This window comes from Cheilinus undulatus, linkage group 11 (assembly GCF_018320785.1).
Source record: "Cheilinus undulatus linkage group 11, ASM1832078v1, whole genome shotgun sequence".
NCBI lineage: Eukaryota > Metazoa > Chordata > Actinopteri > Labriformes > Labridae > Cheilinus > Cheilinus undulatus.
This window is the reverse complement of record NC_054875.1, coordinates 23,197,494-23,213,921: the sequence shown is the minus strand read 5'-3', so window position 1 is coordinate 23,213,921 and position 16,428 is coordinate 23,197,494. Positions and strand designations below refer to the sequence as shown.

The 16,428-nt window shown below is 39.2% G+C and overlaps 1 protein-coding gene across 2 annotated transcripts in view; it reads left to right on the top strand.

Moving 5' to 3' along the window:
* Window positions 1–16,428, top strand: part of cpne5a (copine Va) — a 156,076-nt gene that overhangs the window by 84,467 nt on the left and 55,181 nt on the right. For both annotated transcript variants that reach the window (XM_041799404.1, XM_041799403.1), the window contains 4 exons: window positions 4,025–4,066; window positions 4,298–4,373; window positions 8,129–8,182; window positions 11,708–11,769. In XM_041799404.1, the coding sequence (XP_041655338.1) occupies window positions 4,025–4,066; window positions 4,298–4,373; window positions 8,129–8,182; window positions 11,708–11,769 (234 nt within the window). The remainder of the gene's footprint in view (window positions 1–4,024; window positions 4,067–4,297; window positions 4,374–8,128; window positions 8,183–11,707; window positions 11,770–16,428) is intronic.

The following is a 16,428-nucleotide window of genomic DNA, read 5'->3' as shown; positions in this document are numbered from 1 at the left end:
GAAAGGGCAACTTCTTGTGTCAATGCTTGTGTACAACGGCTGTTCGTGTAGCAATTAGCTCTGAATTAACCACCACAGCACTTAGTCAAAACTGGATATTTCTTGATTAAAACAAGTGAAGACAGCAACAGTAAAAGCTTTCTGTAACAGAAAGGGTGTTTTTGCTCTTCTGCCAAACCGCTTTAGCATGAGTGTGTGATAGTTAAAGGGGGAAAGGGTTCTTGTACTGGTATACAACAGCTGCTAGCCAAACGTTAGCTCGGCCTTAGCCATATTTCTTCATTACAGTTAGTGCTGATAGCAACATGGAAAGCTTTCTGAGACAGGAAACGATGTTGTTGCTCTTCTGTCGCCCTGCTTTCGCATGATTATGTGATAGTTATAGGGAAAGGGTTAGTTGTTGTATACAGCTAATGAGTTGTTGAGTCCCAGCTGATGATTCTACTAGCAGGCCTGCTAGTCATTAGCTGGGACTGAGCCACAGCGGTGCTTTTTTCTGAGCCAGAAATCGTGTCTCATCCAAACAAGCGCAGAGAGCAACACTGAAAGCTTTGTGTGGCTGAAAAAAATGTTCTCGCTCTACTCTTGGTCTGTTTCGGCATGATGTTACGATCATAGTGGTGGGCTTGTCCCACATTGACCGGCGTTAGCTATTAGCTTGGATGTTGCTGTAGGATTGCTGCAGTTTACTCCGAACTGGACCGCTGTTCTTGTACTTGATTCGGACTCGTGATTTGAGACTCCTGCACAACCTTCGTTTTTAAATTTTTCCATCATGATCTCCTGTCCCCGTCACTCTTTCTCCTATCATCCCTTTCTCTTTGACCTTTAAGCAGCAACATAGGCTGCTCTCCTCTCATCCTTGTCTGTTTTCATGCTGCATAACAGTGACACACACAAACACGACGCTCACACACACACCTACACTGAAACGCATGCTAACATGTCGGTAGTGTAGACTTCAGGCTTCTGTTCTGTTGTTGAGGGAAAAAGTTTCAGAATACTGGAGATAAACACTAGAACTCTTTCCTCTAAAATCTCCTCTCTGACCACAGAGGACCAGCGCGCCAGCCCTGTGTGTGTGTGTGTGTGCTCCAGCTGTGTGTGTCTGTCACCAATGTGAACCAGGGGTGTGCGCTATGTTAAAAAATATTTGGTAAATATTCCCTTAATACTATATGTTTATAGAGAACAAATAAATGTTAAAACCTCCCCATTTGCGTTGTTAAGAGAATGCCACTTAAACGTTCTGCACGTATATTTTTCCAGGGAATATGATAAATATGATGTTTAACGATAATTAATGGATATAAAAAAACAATAGTATACAGGAAAAATAAAAACAATTTTACACATATAAAGACCCTTACACACCTGTCTGAGGAGAATTAGAAATGTTCATGAAACCTGCTGCAGTTTTTATTTTATTTTAGAATAAACACTTCCATAGCAGTTGGTGTTTTATTGTTAGTATAAACTTACTACCACTAAAGACTTTTATCTGCCAAAAAAAACCCATTTAATCTCAAGTGACACTGTCTGTCTCTATCAGTGAAATCTGACACATGTCTCTGTAGTGTTTCATATGTACACAGAGAAGAGCAGAACAAAATCACTCTGCCAATCAGGCATTTCAACAGGCATCCCAGTTAGTTGCGGTCGGCCATATACTAGGTTTTAACCTAGCCTTGTCTCAGAACTGGACCACATTTCCTTGCTCTTAATAAAGAGCAAAAAACAGCAATGAAAGCTTTTCATGACAGAAAAGATGTTTTCACTTTTCTGCTTACCTAAATTACTGAAGTGATTAGCTCAAACGTAGCTGTAGAAAAGTGTCTGTTTTATCAGCATTATTCCACATTACTTTATTAAAACAAAAGGAAAGAACCACACTGAAAACTTCTCTTGGTGGAGAAGACGTTTTCGCTCTTCTCCCGACTGGCCTCGGCATGACTTTTATCCACATCAGAATCTCCTGTTCATTTCTAATGGCAGAAGTTTCCTGTCAGTTTGTTGCGGAGCATTTTGTCATGTGGCTCTGATTGGCCTTTAATGAATGTGACGGAGAGAATGTTCATCCAATCACCTTTGGAGAATTTTGTTAAAAGCCTGCCCTCCCCAAACACTTTCTATGGGAGGTTTCCCAAAGTTACTCTGTCAGTGGGGTTTACAAATGTTAAACCCCCAAATTGTCAAAAAGATGCTTTCAGTGTTAAAATTGATTGAAAAATACAGCATTTTCCCATTCCCTGAAAAGTGGCAATTTTGAGGATAGGATTTTTGGCCCGATGACAGCGTCATGCCAGTTTAAGGTTGAAGAGTTTTCTGTGCCTGCAGCTGTGTACATTGATTTTGGCATGCTGTCTTTTCAGTGCCAACATATAATGTTGGAAATACATTTTAGGATTATGTTTAAATTATAATTGCTTTTTAATAATTTCTCTTGGCCTGTATTTGACCTGCAGTGATGGTGGCTCTGAGGCATTGCATTTCCTGACTAAGACATCCATCAAATTCTCAGTGCTTTCTTTTTTATGCATCATGTGGATTTATGGAGCCTCTGGGCTCTTGCTTGTGTTCTTTAAATGTTTTTGGGTCGAGTCAATTTAATTTATTTAGGCCATAAATTTCCTCAAAGGGCTTTATAATCTCTGCAGTGTACAGAGCCCTTTATCCTGAGACAGGGACAGAGACAGTTTTTTTTAAAAGGGTTTTCCTCATAGAGGGAGGAGATCAAGGTCTGAAATGTCTGAAAGAAAAGTAAGAGACAAAGTCCCAGGATGGCCAATACCCTGTGTCAAATGAAAGAAGGAAAAACGAATCTCAAGCTCCATCTTTCTGTTTCCTCTGTTTTACATCTGAAGTTCACATTTATTCCCTCACAGTCACGTCTTCTGCTCTCATGTGGTTACGTTAAATCTCTTGTTATCATTTGGCTTTAATAGCGATCAGAAAGAGAAATCTCTCCCATTTCCACCAAACATGCCATGTGTGCAGGCTATAAGACAAAATTGATCTGGGATTTAATTCTGTGTATCTTCACCAGGGGATTCAGAGTGTCTCAGTGCTGCTCATGACTCTGAACACTAGTTGCGAGAAAATGACTTTAGAAAAAATTGATGTTGGATGACACATCACTTGGGAATCATCTGCGACACTGGCCCTGGGAGTCAAAACATATTTGTTTTTATTTTTCTCACATTTAAGGGTACTGGGAACATCAACATGTTTTCTCACTCCTACACTTAACATTTAAATATCTGGCGCGGTTGTTTGTTTTTCTTTAAATATAAAAAAAAAAAATGCTGGTTTGAAGCAGATTCATGATGCAATCCTCACTTAATCTATCTCTGTAGTACATAAACCGTTTATTAGGAGAGGAGATACATCAGTCTCAGACAGATTGAGTTCAGGTCAGGATAGTAGAGGATCCTCCATCACCTTGCCTCCTCCTGGACCCCCTGACACATGATTGACAGCTGCTGACGCGATGGGAAACCACTGATCTTTCAGTCAAGATCAAGAAGAAAAGACAAAGGGCTTTGCTCTTTCACAGTGAATTCTCTCAGGCGTGTTTATTTGGTTTCTTGCCTTCCAACTTATTTGAGGAGCTCACAAAATATTCTCCGTCTTGAGAGGTTGGTGTTCTATCTTTAGGATGTGCGGGGAAATGTTTTCCTTCAGTTTTTGGCAAATCTATAAATCTGCTCTGTCTGCTGAAAGAAAGTAAACCGCTCGCTCAAGCCTTGATGAATAAACTTTTGGATTTCTGTTGGTTGCAGGCTGTGTTAATTGATTTTTCATTTTTGAAATAGGAAAAGAGACAATTCTGGATGTGCAGTCTAGCCTTAAAGAGATCAGTTATTGGACACTCAGGATGTTGCTTTATTGCAGCATTCAAAGATATTGACAGACTTGATTGGTTCAATTTAACCTTTACTAACAATTAATGAGCATTAACAGCTGGTACAGGCTCACATGTTTAGTTAACGGGAAAACACTTTTCTGTGTCTGTGTTGTTCAGGACAATCAAAGTGGAGGTGTACGACTGGGACAGAGATGGAAGGTAATAGATTTACACACAGGAAGTTATATACTTCAAATGTGCGTAATTTCATCAACATATTTTTACTTTTATCCATGTTGTTGTTTAATTTCTTGTATTACAATAAGATTCTATGTGCCTCCATGGCTGTGGTTTAATTTTCTTCAGCTACTTTCATCTCCTACCTTTCGTTTTCATGTTACACTGCTGAATGAGAAGTGGATGATGCAATTTTGGGTTTCTTTTCTTCAGCCACGATTTCATCGGTGAATTCACCACCAGCTACAAAGAGCTGTGTCGAGGTCAGAGCCAGTTAAACATCTATGAGGTGAGTGGAGATATAAGATTCTGTCATGCCAGGACTCTTTGTTTTATACTAGTTTGATTAAAGATCACATTTTTATTCATTCAAAAGTTTAAATTGTAAACTGCTGAAAATTTGAAAATCAATACTTTGTCTGGTATTTTCTTTAAAAGGTTTTACATAAATCTCTTGTGAGCAGTTTTTTAAACTCCTGTTTCTCTAGGATATCTTGAATTTAAGGCTATGTAAGATTTAAACATGGTCTCATTTCTGTCCCACAATAAATACATTGTAAGTTTGCTTAATTGAGAAATTTTTGTCTGCTTAAGATGTAAAAGTATCAAAATCTCATGGTAAGGTAATGCCTCAGTAACTAGTCCATGGTACAATTTGGTGGTGGGGGTTGGGGGGATAAGTGATGTCAGCATTTAATAAACAACAACTGCACTTTGAGTAATACTCTATGTCCAAAAAAGTGCTGTGGTCGACTTTAGGCTTAAGATATATAGTTTGCCTCCAGTGCCTTTTCTAATCTTCTAATACCTTTATTGTCCACCACTGACAAACAGCTGTTAGTCTTTGGAGATAAATTCACTCATACACCTTGTGATGTGTTGAGTCCTTGTGCTGTTGTGGGGGAGTGGGACTGTGAACACTTTCTTAAGATTTTTTTGTCCTGGCGAGATTCTGCTCCTAACACCTTCAAATCTTTTCGGGGTGATGATTTGCCAAGTGGCGCCTTTCACCACCCGGATTCCCCATCAAGTGTGTCACTGTAGTATGGCAGTGTCTGCATACTGTTTTTTGTTTTTCCATCACCCAGGATTGGGGGTGACCATTTTTTAATACCATCATACCCTCCCCAATTTTATGGGGGTATACGGTATTACCACCAGGTGTCCCAAAAAACCCCCATGATACAAGCACTTGTGTATTGGTTAGCGTAAGGGGTGGGAGATGAATTCGGAAGCTCTAATATCAAGCTCCCCTCTGTAAATGGCTGGCACTAAAGGACAATATGTCAAGTCCCATTGCTGGACTATTTTGGATTCATTTTTGTGCAAGAGGAGGAGGTGGAGATGTGTCATCAATTTTGAAATGCAGTCAATGTTTCATACACACTGCCAGAGGAATGTGGCCAAATGGCCCCCTTTGAACATTGGCTCAGAGATCTGATCTTAGCTGTTATCAGATCATTTGGGATGCATAAACAGTGCCTGTAAAAAGTATGCACCCTCTTGGATGTTTTACTCTGTTATTTATTTTATAAATAGGTCATGGTTAATATAATTTCTACAAAATAATGTCAGTAAAAAATATTTAAAATAAAGTAATTGACTGCATAAATAATCACCCCCTTCAAAGTGACTGACCTCCTTCAACAGAGATCCAGTTAATTAGTGTTAATAGTTCTACAGTTGGTGAAATGGGGATCACCTGAGTGAAGTTAATGTGTCTCAAGTGATTGTAGTATACAGACACATCTGTCTGGAAGGTCCAGTCACTGGTTAATCAGTATTCCTGGCTACCATTACACCATGAAGACAAAAGAACACGCCAAGTAACTCAAAGAAAAGGTCAGCAGCTGAGATGGGAGAGATTCTGCATACAACAACTGTTGCCTGCGTTCTTCACCAGTCAAAGCTTTGTGGAGAGTGGCAAGAGAACGCTACTGTTGAACTCAACTAGAGTTCACTAAAAGGCATGTGGGAGACTCCATGGTCAAGCTGACTGTGTAAATAAACATTGGCTTTGTTCTATGTTTTTCATTTCTTATTTTGTCTTCTTCTTTCATTCTTTCTTTACCCTTTATTACAATTTATTTTAATTGATCTTTTTTTTCATTTTTTCCCCTTCCACCTAAACTGTTCCTTTCCATATGCTGACCTACATCAGTATATACTGCATCTTTGCAGTGTCTCCCCTCCCGTCCTTCATATATTTATTCATTTTAATCCCAACTTACTTACCCAACGTGAATTAAGACATAGCCTTCCAACGCCTTCAAACTTTAAATATCTGAATGTGAGTTCCTACTTTGCTTGTCTCTGTCTTGTCTTTTTTTTATCATCTGTATGTATTGTAAGCATGTTGTCCTTTACTTGTCATGATCTGATTTGCATCACTTAATGAAAAAAACAAACAAACAAACAAACAAAAAACATTGGCTTTGAAGACACGTGTTATGTTTGAATGCACCTTTTTGCACTCAGATAACTCTGCCAGGGACATAACACAAAGCTAAACTCCATTTCTAGAAACTAGTTTAATGAGTTATTTATTTAAGCGTGAATCAGCACCTCCTCTTGTTCTGCAAGGTCTTGTCAGCTGACATGTCATGACTATAGGAGGTTGCAACTGTCAGAGCGAAAGTTGTGGCTACTTGTGATTAACAACTAGACTCGTCTGGCTCCCCAAACCCTACAAGGCTTTACCGACTGAGAGGTTAAGTGTTGCAGCTCACCAGATGAGTAGGTTGACTTTGTGATGAGAATATAAATGGCAACACTGCACAGTATGGTGCTGATTAGGTTGGGTTTTTTTCATGGACCTTGTGGGGTTGAGTTGGGTATTACTGTAAGGATCCATGAGTCCACTGCTCATTAAAACACTTGCCATGTTGCATTAGCTTCTGAATTAGTCATGGAGGTGGCTCAAGGAAAGGACAGGGCCAACGTGGAGAGCAAAAGGGAGAGGAAGGAGTATAGATGGGGAAAAGTATGAAGACAGTGACATGAAGGGTTGCCCTTTTACATTGCTGACACAGCAGAAGAGTGCATCTATTACCCTTCACCTTCACCAGTCCTCTCTATATTTTAATCAGAAATTAAACACAGCTGTTTTTTTTTTTAGATCAATGCCCTGAAGAGGTGTCACTGAAGCAGCCTTTCAGTATTGGTAAATAAAATAATGTGAATCATTCAGTGGCCTACAATGAACATAACCTGAAATGCACAGGGCCTGAAAACATACATAGATTAGTTTCAACTCATGGTCAGATTGGTGTAAATGGAACCTGGCTGTGACTGAGTGATGACCGCTGTCCTGTAAACATAATTTGTGGAGTTGCGGTATAGCATAAATAACCACATGGGCAGAGTGGATAAAAAGAGATAGTCACCAAAGGAGGTGGGGGAGGGAGAGAGGTGGATCCCTTTTAAATTATAGCTCATATATATATATATATATATATATATATATATATATATATATATATATACACAGTGTATTACATAGCTCAGTTTCCCCAGGCTTGTGCTTCTGTTTATGTGCAGCTCTGTGGAATAAGCATCAGAGATAGCTGACCTTGATTCTGTTGTGCACATGTTTTTGGCTGCAGGCTCTTAATGTAACATTGATTTAAAACAGAAAGCACTGTAATCATTCATAACCAGCACCTTTATTTGCACGTTATTCTCCTCCTCACTATGTAAGTAGGTCTAAACGTGGTTATATTTTTCTTTTATAATGGGTAAATAGTTGGGACAGAGATGTATGTTTCCTTGAGCTTGATAATGTGAATGCAAAGTGTACAGCACACTGTAGGTGCTTATAAAAATCCCCTGAATAATCTGTACCTCGCTGTGGGGCATGATCAATGCAGTCTTATTCTCACCTCCTGCAGTTATTGGATTCAGGCCCCATGCTCCATTACCCTTACACACATGGAGGAGGAGGACAAAGATGGTTTTATTACTCGCCCAAGGGTGGATGAAAAGAATTGTACTGCAAGTTTACATTATCATTATCCCCCTTTTTCTATTCTGCCCTCATATCAGGTGGTGAACGCCAAGAAGAAAATAAAGAAGAAAAGATACGTCAACTCTGGCACGGTGAGTCTGACTTCTGAGATAAGAGCAAACCCTCCTGGTGCACTCACACTCCCGCCCTCCAGTGCTTTTTTATTCACTGGAAAGATTCGCCTGAGTGTATAGCATGACGCAGTTCAGCTCTTGAAGATATTTTTGTTTCATTCTCAGTTTTAGGGATAATGACACAGGAAGTGAAGAAAGGAAAACATTCTCAGGATCAATACTTGAGTCAATAGAAGTACACATTAGGAATCTTGCATGTTGTTACTTAAAGTGGTACTGTTTTACCTTTACTTGTCTGGCCTGCACCTCCCACATGAATTTGAACTTTAAATTGGTTGATTTCTAATAATTCTAAAATACTTTGCTGTGTCAGAGATTTTTATAACAACACTCTGTTGCAAAGGTGTTAGGATTCTGGATATGAAACAAATACTGTGTTGAAGTATAATGATAATGCAGCTAAGAAATGAATGTCCTGTCCCATCACTTTTGGTAGGCTTCCTCCTTCATGCAGCTTTCGTCTCCCCTTCCGGCTTGTGTACAGTGCAGCCATGCATACACCCCTTGAATCAGGTTTGGGGGGTTGCTGAATTGCAACTCCAGTGGTTGTTTATGTATTTAGGGATTAAAAAGCAAACGGCAGGCCTCCCAGAAGAAGTTAAAAAACAGGAGGTGGGAGAGAGATTGCAGAAAAATGGGAGTGTTGGCAGGTGTGTCAATGTTACTTTAGGATTTGTTACAATAGGATAAGGTTGTCAATTTGGGGCCCAAGATAACGGGATTATTACAGTAATGATATATAACTGAGTGACTGAAGAAAAAAATATATTAACTGCAATTTATTATCACCTTTATCATGCTTCATCTCTTAATATCTTTCCACTGCTGCCCTACATACCCTTATATCCTCTTCTTTTATCCTGCTCCCATCTTCTTCTTTAGCCAGCTAACTTCCTTTCAAGTCACCCTCATTATTTCATAAATGCTGCTGCAAGGAGGCATAAATTAGTGTTAAGTCTAATTATATTAGACACTAGTGATACAATAATGATCATATATCACAATGTTGATATTTAGTCCCAACCCTGTTGCAAACACAGCTGCTCCATAACGGATAAATGCCAATACAGTCTAAATATTTCTGAAATAGTAATAATAATAATAATAATAATAATAATAAGAAATAACAGGCAATAGAAATGAGACTTCAACGTTTTCTTGGACTTATTTTAACATTACAAGTTAGACAGGAACCTCATGTGTTAAAATAGTGGCTCAGTCCCTGACTTTGAACTTTGACTTTGAAGGCTGCAGTAGTGAACTGCTGGTTGTTCAAGCAAACAGTGCTCAAGATGAACACACTTTCTGACATGAGTGATACACAGCTGATCCACCCTGCAAAGCTCAGATGTTTTGTAGTGATGCTACTTTGCCCTTGTTACGCCTCTGTTACTATCTCAGCTCAACAGCATGGTTTCTGGAAGTAAAAGTCCTATTCATTTTCTCCATAGCCTGTTTGATTATTAGCTACAACGTCAAAAATATCATAGTGAGACTTACCACAAGCTACCTGAGTGTGAAACAACTGCACGCTTACCTGGAGAAGACAGAAAAATATAGCTTATTTACGATTTCTGCCAAAATTCTCCAGTTCCCACTAGTGTTTTCACAATACCAAAAGTTAAACTTTGATACTATTACCAAATGCGAAAATTTGTCTACAGCACACCCGTTCCTCCGTCTGTGAATCTCTCCTTTAGGGCCCTATGAAATCAGTTTTATTTTTGCCATATTCCATTTGAATATTTTGGAATTCCATTTTTAACCTTTCCACTAATTTTACCATTAAAAGAGTGTCCTGTTTATGTAAATGAATAAAATGTTCACTAATTAAATAGAAACAACCTTAAATTTATTGAAAAAGGGCCACTGTTGGCCCATGAGCCACAGTTTGGATAACCCTGATATAAAATAAATATAACCAGTGTAACAGTCAGATACTTCAAACATGAGACACATCCACATGCATAATCACATCCTAACTGACGTTTCTAATGTAATTGAAGAAATTCTTCTGTTCTCTCAAACTGTGATAGCAACTTAATAAGAAGGCCACATTAAAGTTTAATGGTTAAAAGTAAACCTGTTACCTAAACTTTTCTTTTACTCTCACAGTCTGTAACAGTCCATGCAGTTTGATGCTGCATTGTATTTTTACTCCTGACTGTAACTTTTCTCTCCTCATCTCTCTCCATCCTCGCTGTCTGTCTGCTTCATATTAGACTGCGTTAATGCAGACATGTATTGGCTCGTTAAGCAACCAAAGAGAACTACAGTATCTACAGGAGGAATTATTGAGTTAATTGATACTCGAATGGAACATCATTTAGACTGCAGGACTTCAAGTTTGTCTGACTCGAGTTTGAAGCCCCCTAGGTGTGGGTAGGTGAGAGGTGTGTCTGTGCCTTGTGCAGAGTCTCTCTGTGACTCTCAGGTGTGATGAGGTAAAATAACTCAAAGCACAGATGGGTTTTCTTGAAGGTTCAACATTATGTCGTCCTGTACTGCCCTGCGTTGAGCTAATGTTTGCCAGTGTTTCTTGCAGCTGCTTTATGTTTTTATTGGCCAATTCCGCAATTCTGTCTGCGATTCCGCTAACGCAGAAACCATAGGGCCCTAGACTCCTTGTCTCAGCTCACTTGTCTAATGATTGTAGGTCTGGGTCCAGGTCTGTATCAGATGGCCTCTGGGTCTGGACCCGGACCGCGGTCCGCCATTTGGTGACCCCTGCTCTATACCAAAACAGTACTTGACTCTGAAATGATCCTGGTTCTATACCTGATACTAAATGGATTTAAATTGATCAGAAACAGGATTTTCAGATTTTGGAAATGACAGTTTATCAAAAGCAAAAAGTGTAAAAACATACATTTACATGCGTCATTTACAAGTTCTATATTTATTTGGTGCAAACAGGGTGTTTATGCATAACATAACTCAAACTTTATAGAGTATATTTTCAGAAATATCTTTAATGTCTAATTTTGTGTTCATCAGGGCAGGTTGTTTTACTTTGGCAAAGTAAAACAGGCTATTTTAAAAGGTGTTGTATGATTTACTTCTTCACGTACTGAAAATGTTTTTGCTTTTTCTTGAAACAAAAGATAGAAAGTTGAAAAAGTCTTGACACCAAGAGGTAATCGTCCATGCACAGTTTCCTCTTGAACCCTGTATGATGCACCACCTGTTCGTGGAACAAAGCTTTCTCACTGCTTAAACACCTTGGCTGCTCTTATTTGGCCTTAGTCTGTAATTAAATTCTGTTGCCGGTTATCCATCTCAGTGATCATCCATCAGAGCACAGTCTCACTGACGTTTCCTCACTGATTGTAGCACTAATATGCCTTAAACTCATTCTGTGAGGAGCAGTCATATTGTGGGTGGTTAGCTCAGAGGTCAGTGTTAATTTATAGGTTGGTACATTTTGCTTTCCTTAATGAACAAGAATGAGATAATCCGTTTGGACTTGTTTATTCCCCACAGGTGTCCTTGCTGTCATTCAACGTGGAGTCAGAGCACACCTTTCTGGATTACATTAAAGGAGGGTGAGTCAAATGTTTTCTGGTAATTATGCTGTTTCTATTTATATGAGCATGGTTTATTTTGATGTTTCCTGTACTGCTTGCTCCCAAGGGCAATGACGCAGGAAGCTTTCACAACAAACAAATGAAGTCCCTCTTTGCTCAGAAAATGTGTTTTGTAACATCTCGTGGATGTTTTAGCTTCACTGTGCTATCATGAATGAAAGTTTGATATAACAAGGTGGGGTTTTTTTGCAAGTCTGTCGAAGTGGAAGAGTTTCTCTGTCTTTAAATCTGAGCGGGAGCATCAGAGTTAGGGTCAACAGGATCTACTGGTAGAAATTAAGTATAATCCTTTACAGTAGGTTTATAATGGTCCTAATGTTAGATTTTTTCATTAGTTTGAATGAGCTCCTTGCATCTAAAGAGGAAGTACATCTCATTCTGAGAGTGTTTGCTTAACACATACTGCTGCAGGTGTTAAGTGTCAAAAATAGCAGTGCCGCTGTTGCCAAGAAACAGCATCCTCAGGCTCTATTTACGTTGGCTTTAGTTGTTTTACCACCTAAATGTAGCGGACACAGATATTATTCACCTGTTGGTGTTTTGGGGAATGTTTTCTAGACAAATGATGATGCCCCCCTGTTGAGAATGCTGATTCCAAAAATGCTGACCTGTGAATAATTTTCAGTCAGTCAGTTTTTTAATGAAGTGTCAATGCATAACCAAAGCTTTCTACTTTACAAAGATCTACTATCAACTCTTTATTATATTATTTATAAAGACCCAAAATTGATTAATGAGCTCAGCATTAAGCGACATTCAGCAAAGATACAGTGGCAAGGAAGAATGTCCTTTTACTGGGCAGAAAGCTTAAGCAGAATCAGACCCAGACCCTCTAAAGGTATAAAAGGAAAAGCAGAGAGAGAGAGAGAAAGGGGGAATGAGAGGCAGGTGAATGAGGAGAGAAGGAGGATGCAAAAAATCAGTTGAAATAAGCAGAGGTTAGCAACAATGGAAAAGATGAATGTAAGGCTGTCCTTTTTTGTTCTCCATGTCAGTACTTTTAGTATCACATGCTTTAAAATCCATGTGTTAGCTTGATGTTTAACTCCAGAGCTTGGACAAGACTGTAATGTCCCTGTAAAACAGTTAAGATCCAAATGAAATATAGCTGACGATTCTAAAAATGAATAGATCCACCCATTTCCTTCAGCACATCGTGGGCTTGGGTCGTGGCAGCAGGCTAAGCAAGTCAGCCCTGACATCCCTCTACACAGGGACATTTTCCAGATTTTCCTAGGGAATTCTGAGGTGTTCCCAGGCCAGATAAGATGTATAATCTCTCCACGAGTCCTGGATCTACCCAGGAGTCTCCTTCCAGTTGGACACACCTGGAAGACCTCCACAGCGAGGTGCCAAGGAGGCTGATCAGATGCCCGAACCACCTCAACTGGCCTTTCAAGACAAAGGAGCAGTTGCTCTACTTCCACCTCCGTCTGGATGGCCGGGCTCCTCACCCTATCTCTTAGGTTGAGCCCAGACACTCTTCTGAAGGATCTCACTTCAACTGTTCTCATTCTTTTGGTCATAACCCAAACCTCATGACCATAGGTCAGGGTTGGAACAAAGATCGGCCAGTAAATTGAGAGCTTTGCTTTCAGCTCATCTCCTTTTTCACCATGACAGTCCATTCTACTCTCACTCATAGGTGAACAAGACCTGGAGATACACTTTCTCCACCAAAAACTTAAACGGCTACATTCTGTAAACCAACTTCACGCTGTGAGAGGAAAACATCACAATGTAATGGTGCCAAGCTGATTTGAAGAATGTGGCTGACTTAACAGTGCTATTGCCGCCTGCTGGCCATCCTTTGTCCAGGTTAACATCCGTAGGTTAACACTTGGTAATATTAAAGAGATTAAAGGGCATTGCAGCAGCAAGGTAGTAGTTATTGAGATGAACTACAGTGGTTACTGGTGGCAAGCGGTTGCATTACAGTTTAGATCGAGCGTTTGACTGGGATTGTGGGCCTGAGCTCATAAAAAATGTTACTAATTAGTTTAACTGACTCATATGGCAAAAGGATTGGATCGTTTAGCTGCTATTTGTACACATACATCGTTGTTGGGTGAAGGTGCCAGATGTGTGCCAGATGGCAAACAGATCTGTCCTGGGGCCTGCGCCTTCACCCTACAACTTCTGACAACATCACTAACACTATTGAATACAGCAACTCCACATGGACAAACCACAATGCAGTCACGTTGAGAGACGATAGATAGATTAATATTTTAATCATTTATTTTAAGATAGATATTTTTGTTTTTAACCAATTTTGGAAAGATATTTGTAATGAAAAATATATAGGATAATAAAAGCAAAAACACATTTCTAAAGTTTGATTCTTGGCTTTTCATAAATAAATTATTATTTGTTAAAATATTAGGACATCAATCATAGGTCATCCTACTGATATACAGCAAAAGTATTTTGTGGCAATTTCAGACACTGTAAATGTCACAGAATGAAAATATTTTATCCAAAATGAAGTTTCTCACACCCTCAGCATCACCTCCAAAGATACAGAGGGTTGAAAGTGGGTAATTCGGAGGTAAAGAGAACATTACAACACTCAAGTTAGCTTTGTAAAAAGCTAACAGGTTCGCTGTCCCACGGTGAGAGCCAACAAAAAATGGGATACCTCATCACAGCCAATCACAATGTGCCACGTCATCAGAAGGCGCAGGCCCCAGACAGCCCGGACACATCTGGTACCTACATCAGCATGACAAGTCTTGTAGGCCTTTTTATTTGTGCAATAGCAGAATTTGAGTCAGTGCTAGGAGTTGACTTGATTTCTTGCAGGGCATTTAGAAAGCGTTTTGGGTGTTGTAAGCTTGTCAATTTTGTGACTTCTGCTGAGAAACGAGGTTGAGAGTTCATCCATTATTCAGCTTCTTGGACACTGTCCTCTGCAGCAAAAGCAGCCATCCACACTTTTTTTCAGTTATTGACTGATGCCACCGACTGGCCTGGATTTGTTCACATGTGAGAAAGACTTGCCCTTTAGGGGGAAATCTTGTCCACATTCACAATAATAGTGTGAATGAATATGAATGTCCATGATAAAATATGGAGAAGATCTGAGAGCTTAATTAAAGGCGGCCAACCTGTCACATATGGAAATGTTCCTCAGTGGATCAGTGGCTGCCCTGGTTTTTACTTTCTACTGCTTTGCCACTGATGGCTGAGTGTCCCAGATCTGTCCTGCTGCTCTCTCTCCAGCTCACACCAGTGGACACACATACTGTGTCTATACATACACAATCACAAAGGAACTTTTTTCTAACTACACTATCTCTTTTCCCTTGCTGTAATGTTTTAAGGTCTGTAAGAAGAAACAAACAGAAGGAAGAAAGACAGGCAAGAAGAAGGTCGAAATGAAAATGTACTGTGTAAAAAAAATACTTTGAGTTATTTTGGACCCCCTTGTCTTGGTTTGTGCATCTCAACATCATTTTATATTCATACAAACCCAGATACGGATGTATCCGAGTTCTGAGCAACCTCAATAAGAGCATCGGGACTTGCTGATACTAGGACAAGTACACCCAGCTACCGTTCAAACTTTTGTCAGCAATAGGAGAGGAGAAAGCTCAAAAGGGCATCAAAGACAACTTGCTATGCTTAAATGTTTGAAGGTTTTGCCCAGTTGTTTATGTCTGTAATCTGCCTGTGAAAAAAGCAAGAGATCAGAAATTAGATGAAATGTGGTTCTGCAAATGTTTACCACTGTATCAGAACAATTTCATTTTGTACACTGGAACACAAAGGACATATCTATACTAAGGGTGCCAGTTTTAGCTCAAAAGGTAATGCAAATCAAAGTATAGCTAATATCTGCTAATAAACTAATACCTGTTTCAATATCATGGTGACAGAAAGACCTCCTGGATACCCAAAATATCTTTATTTATTTGTCTTTATTTTTTAAATTTCAAACCCTCGTGTAAGAAAGGTTTTTTAAAAAGTAAACACATCCTAAAAATTGACATGCTGTCAATAGAATTAAAAGGCAAATAAAACCCCAAATGTATAGTGTCTTCTTAAAATAAAGTATTTCCTCTGAATTATCATTCATCAGTAATAAGTGTATGCAGGTATTCTGCTCCTTAACCAAATTTCAATCTATTTCTTTCTGTAGGTCATTTTATGGGAGTTAGTGTTTATATAGGCCTGTGGAGCTGTCATCAGCCTGCACTCAGAATGTTAAGGATAACTTCTGAGGATCAGGAGACAGTGCTGTGTCTCTCCTCTGCTTTCTCTGTCTGTAACAGAAACTACCTTTAACTCTAAAGGGACTTATGAAAGTGCATCATCCAAATGATGAATTCAACAGATGAGTAACAGCTGCGCCAATGCGCCACATTGTTTACATTATAAATTGCAGGTGATCAGAATTAATGTTTACATTTTTGGTATTTTTGTCCTTTTATTTCGTTACCATTGATTTAATACTAACGAAATAAAATGAGAGAAACATTTTAGAAATAAAAATAAAATGCCTGCACTCACCAACACAGATCTCCTCCACAGCATCTGCTTATTTGAAAATAAAATCCATCCTCCTCTCTTTTCTCAATAAGACTACAATGGCTCTGTTGTACAGTTTATCTG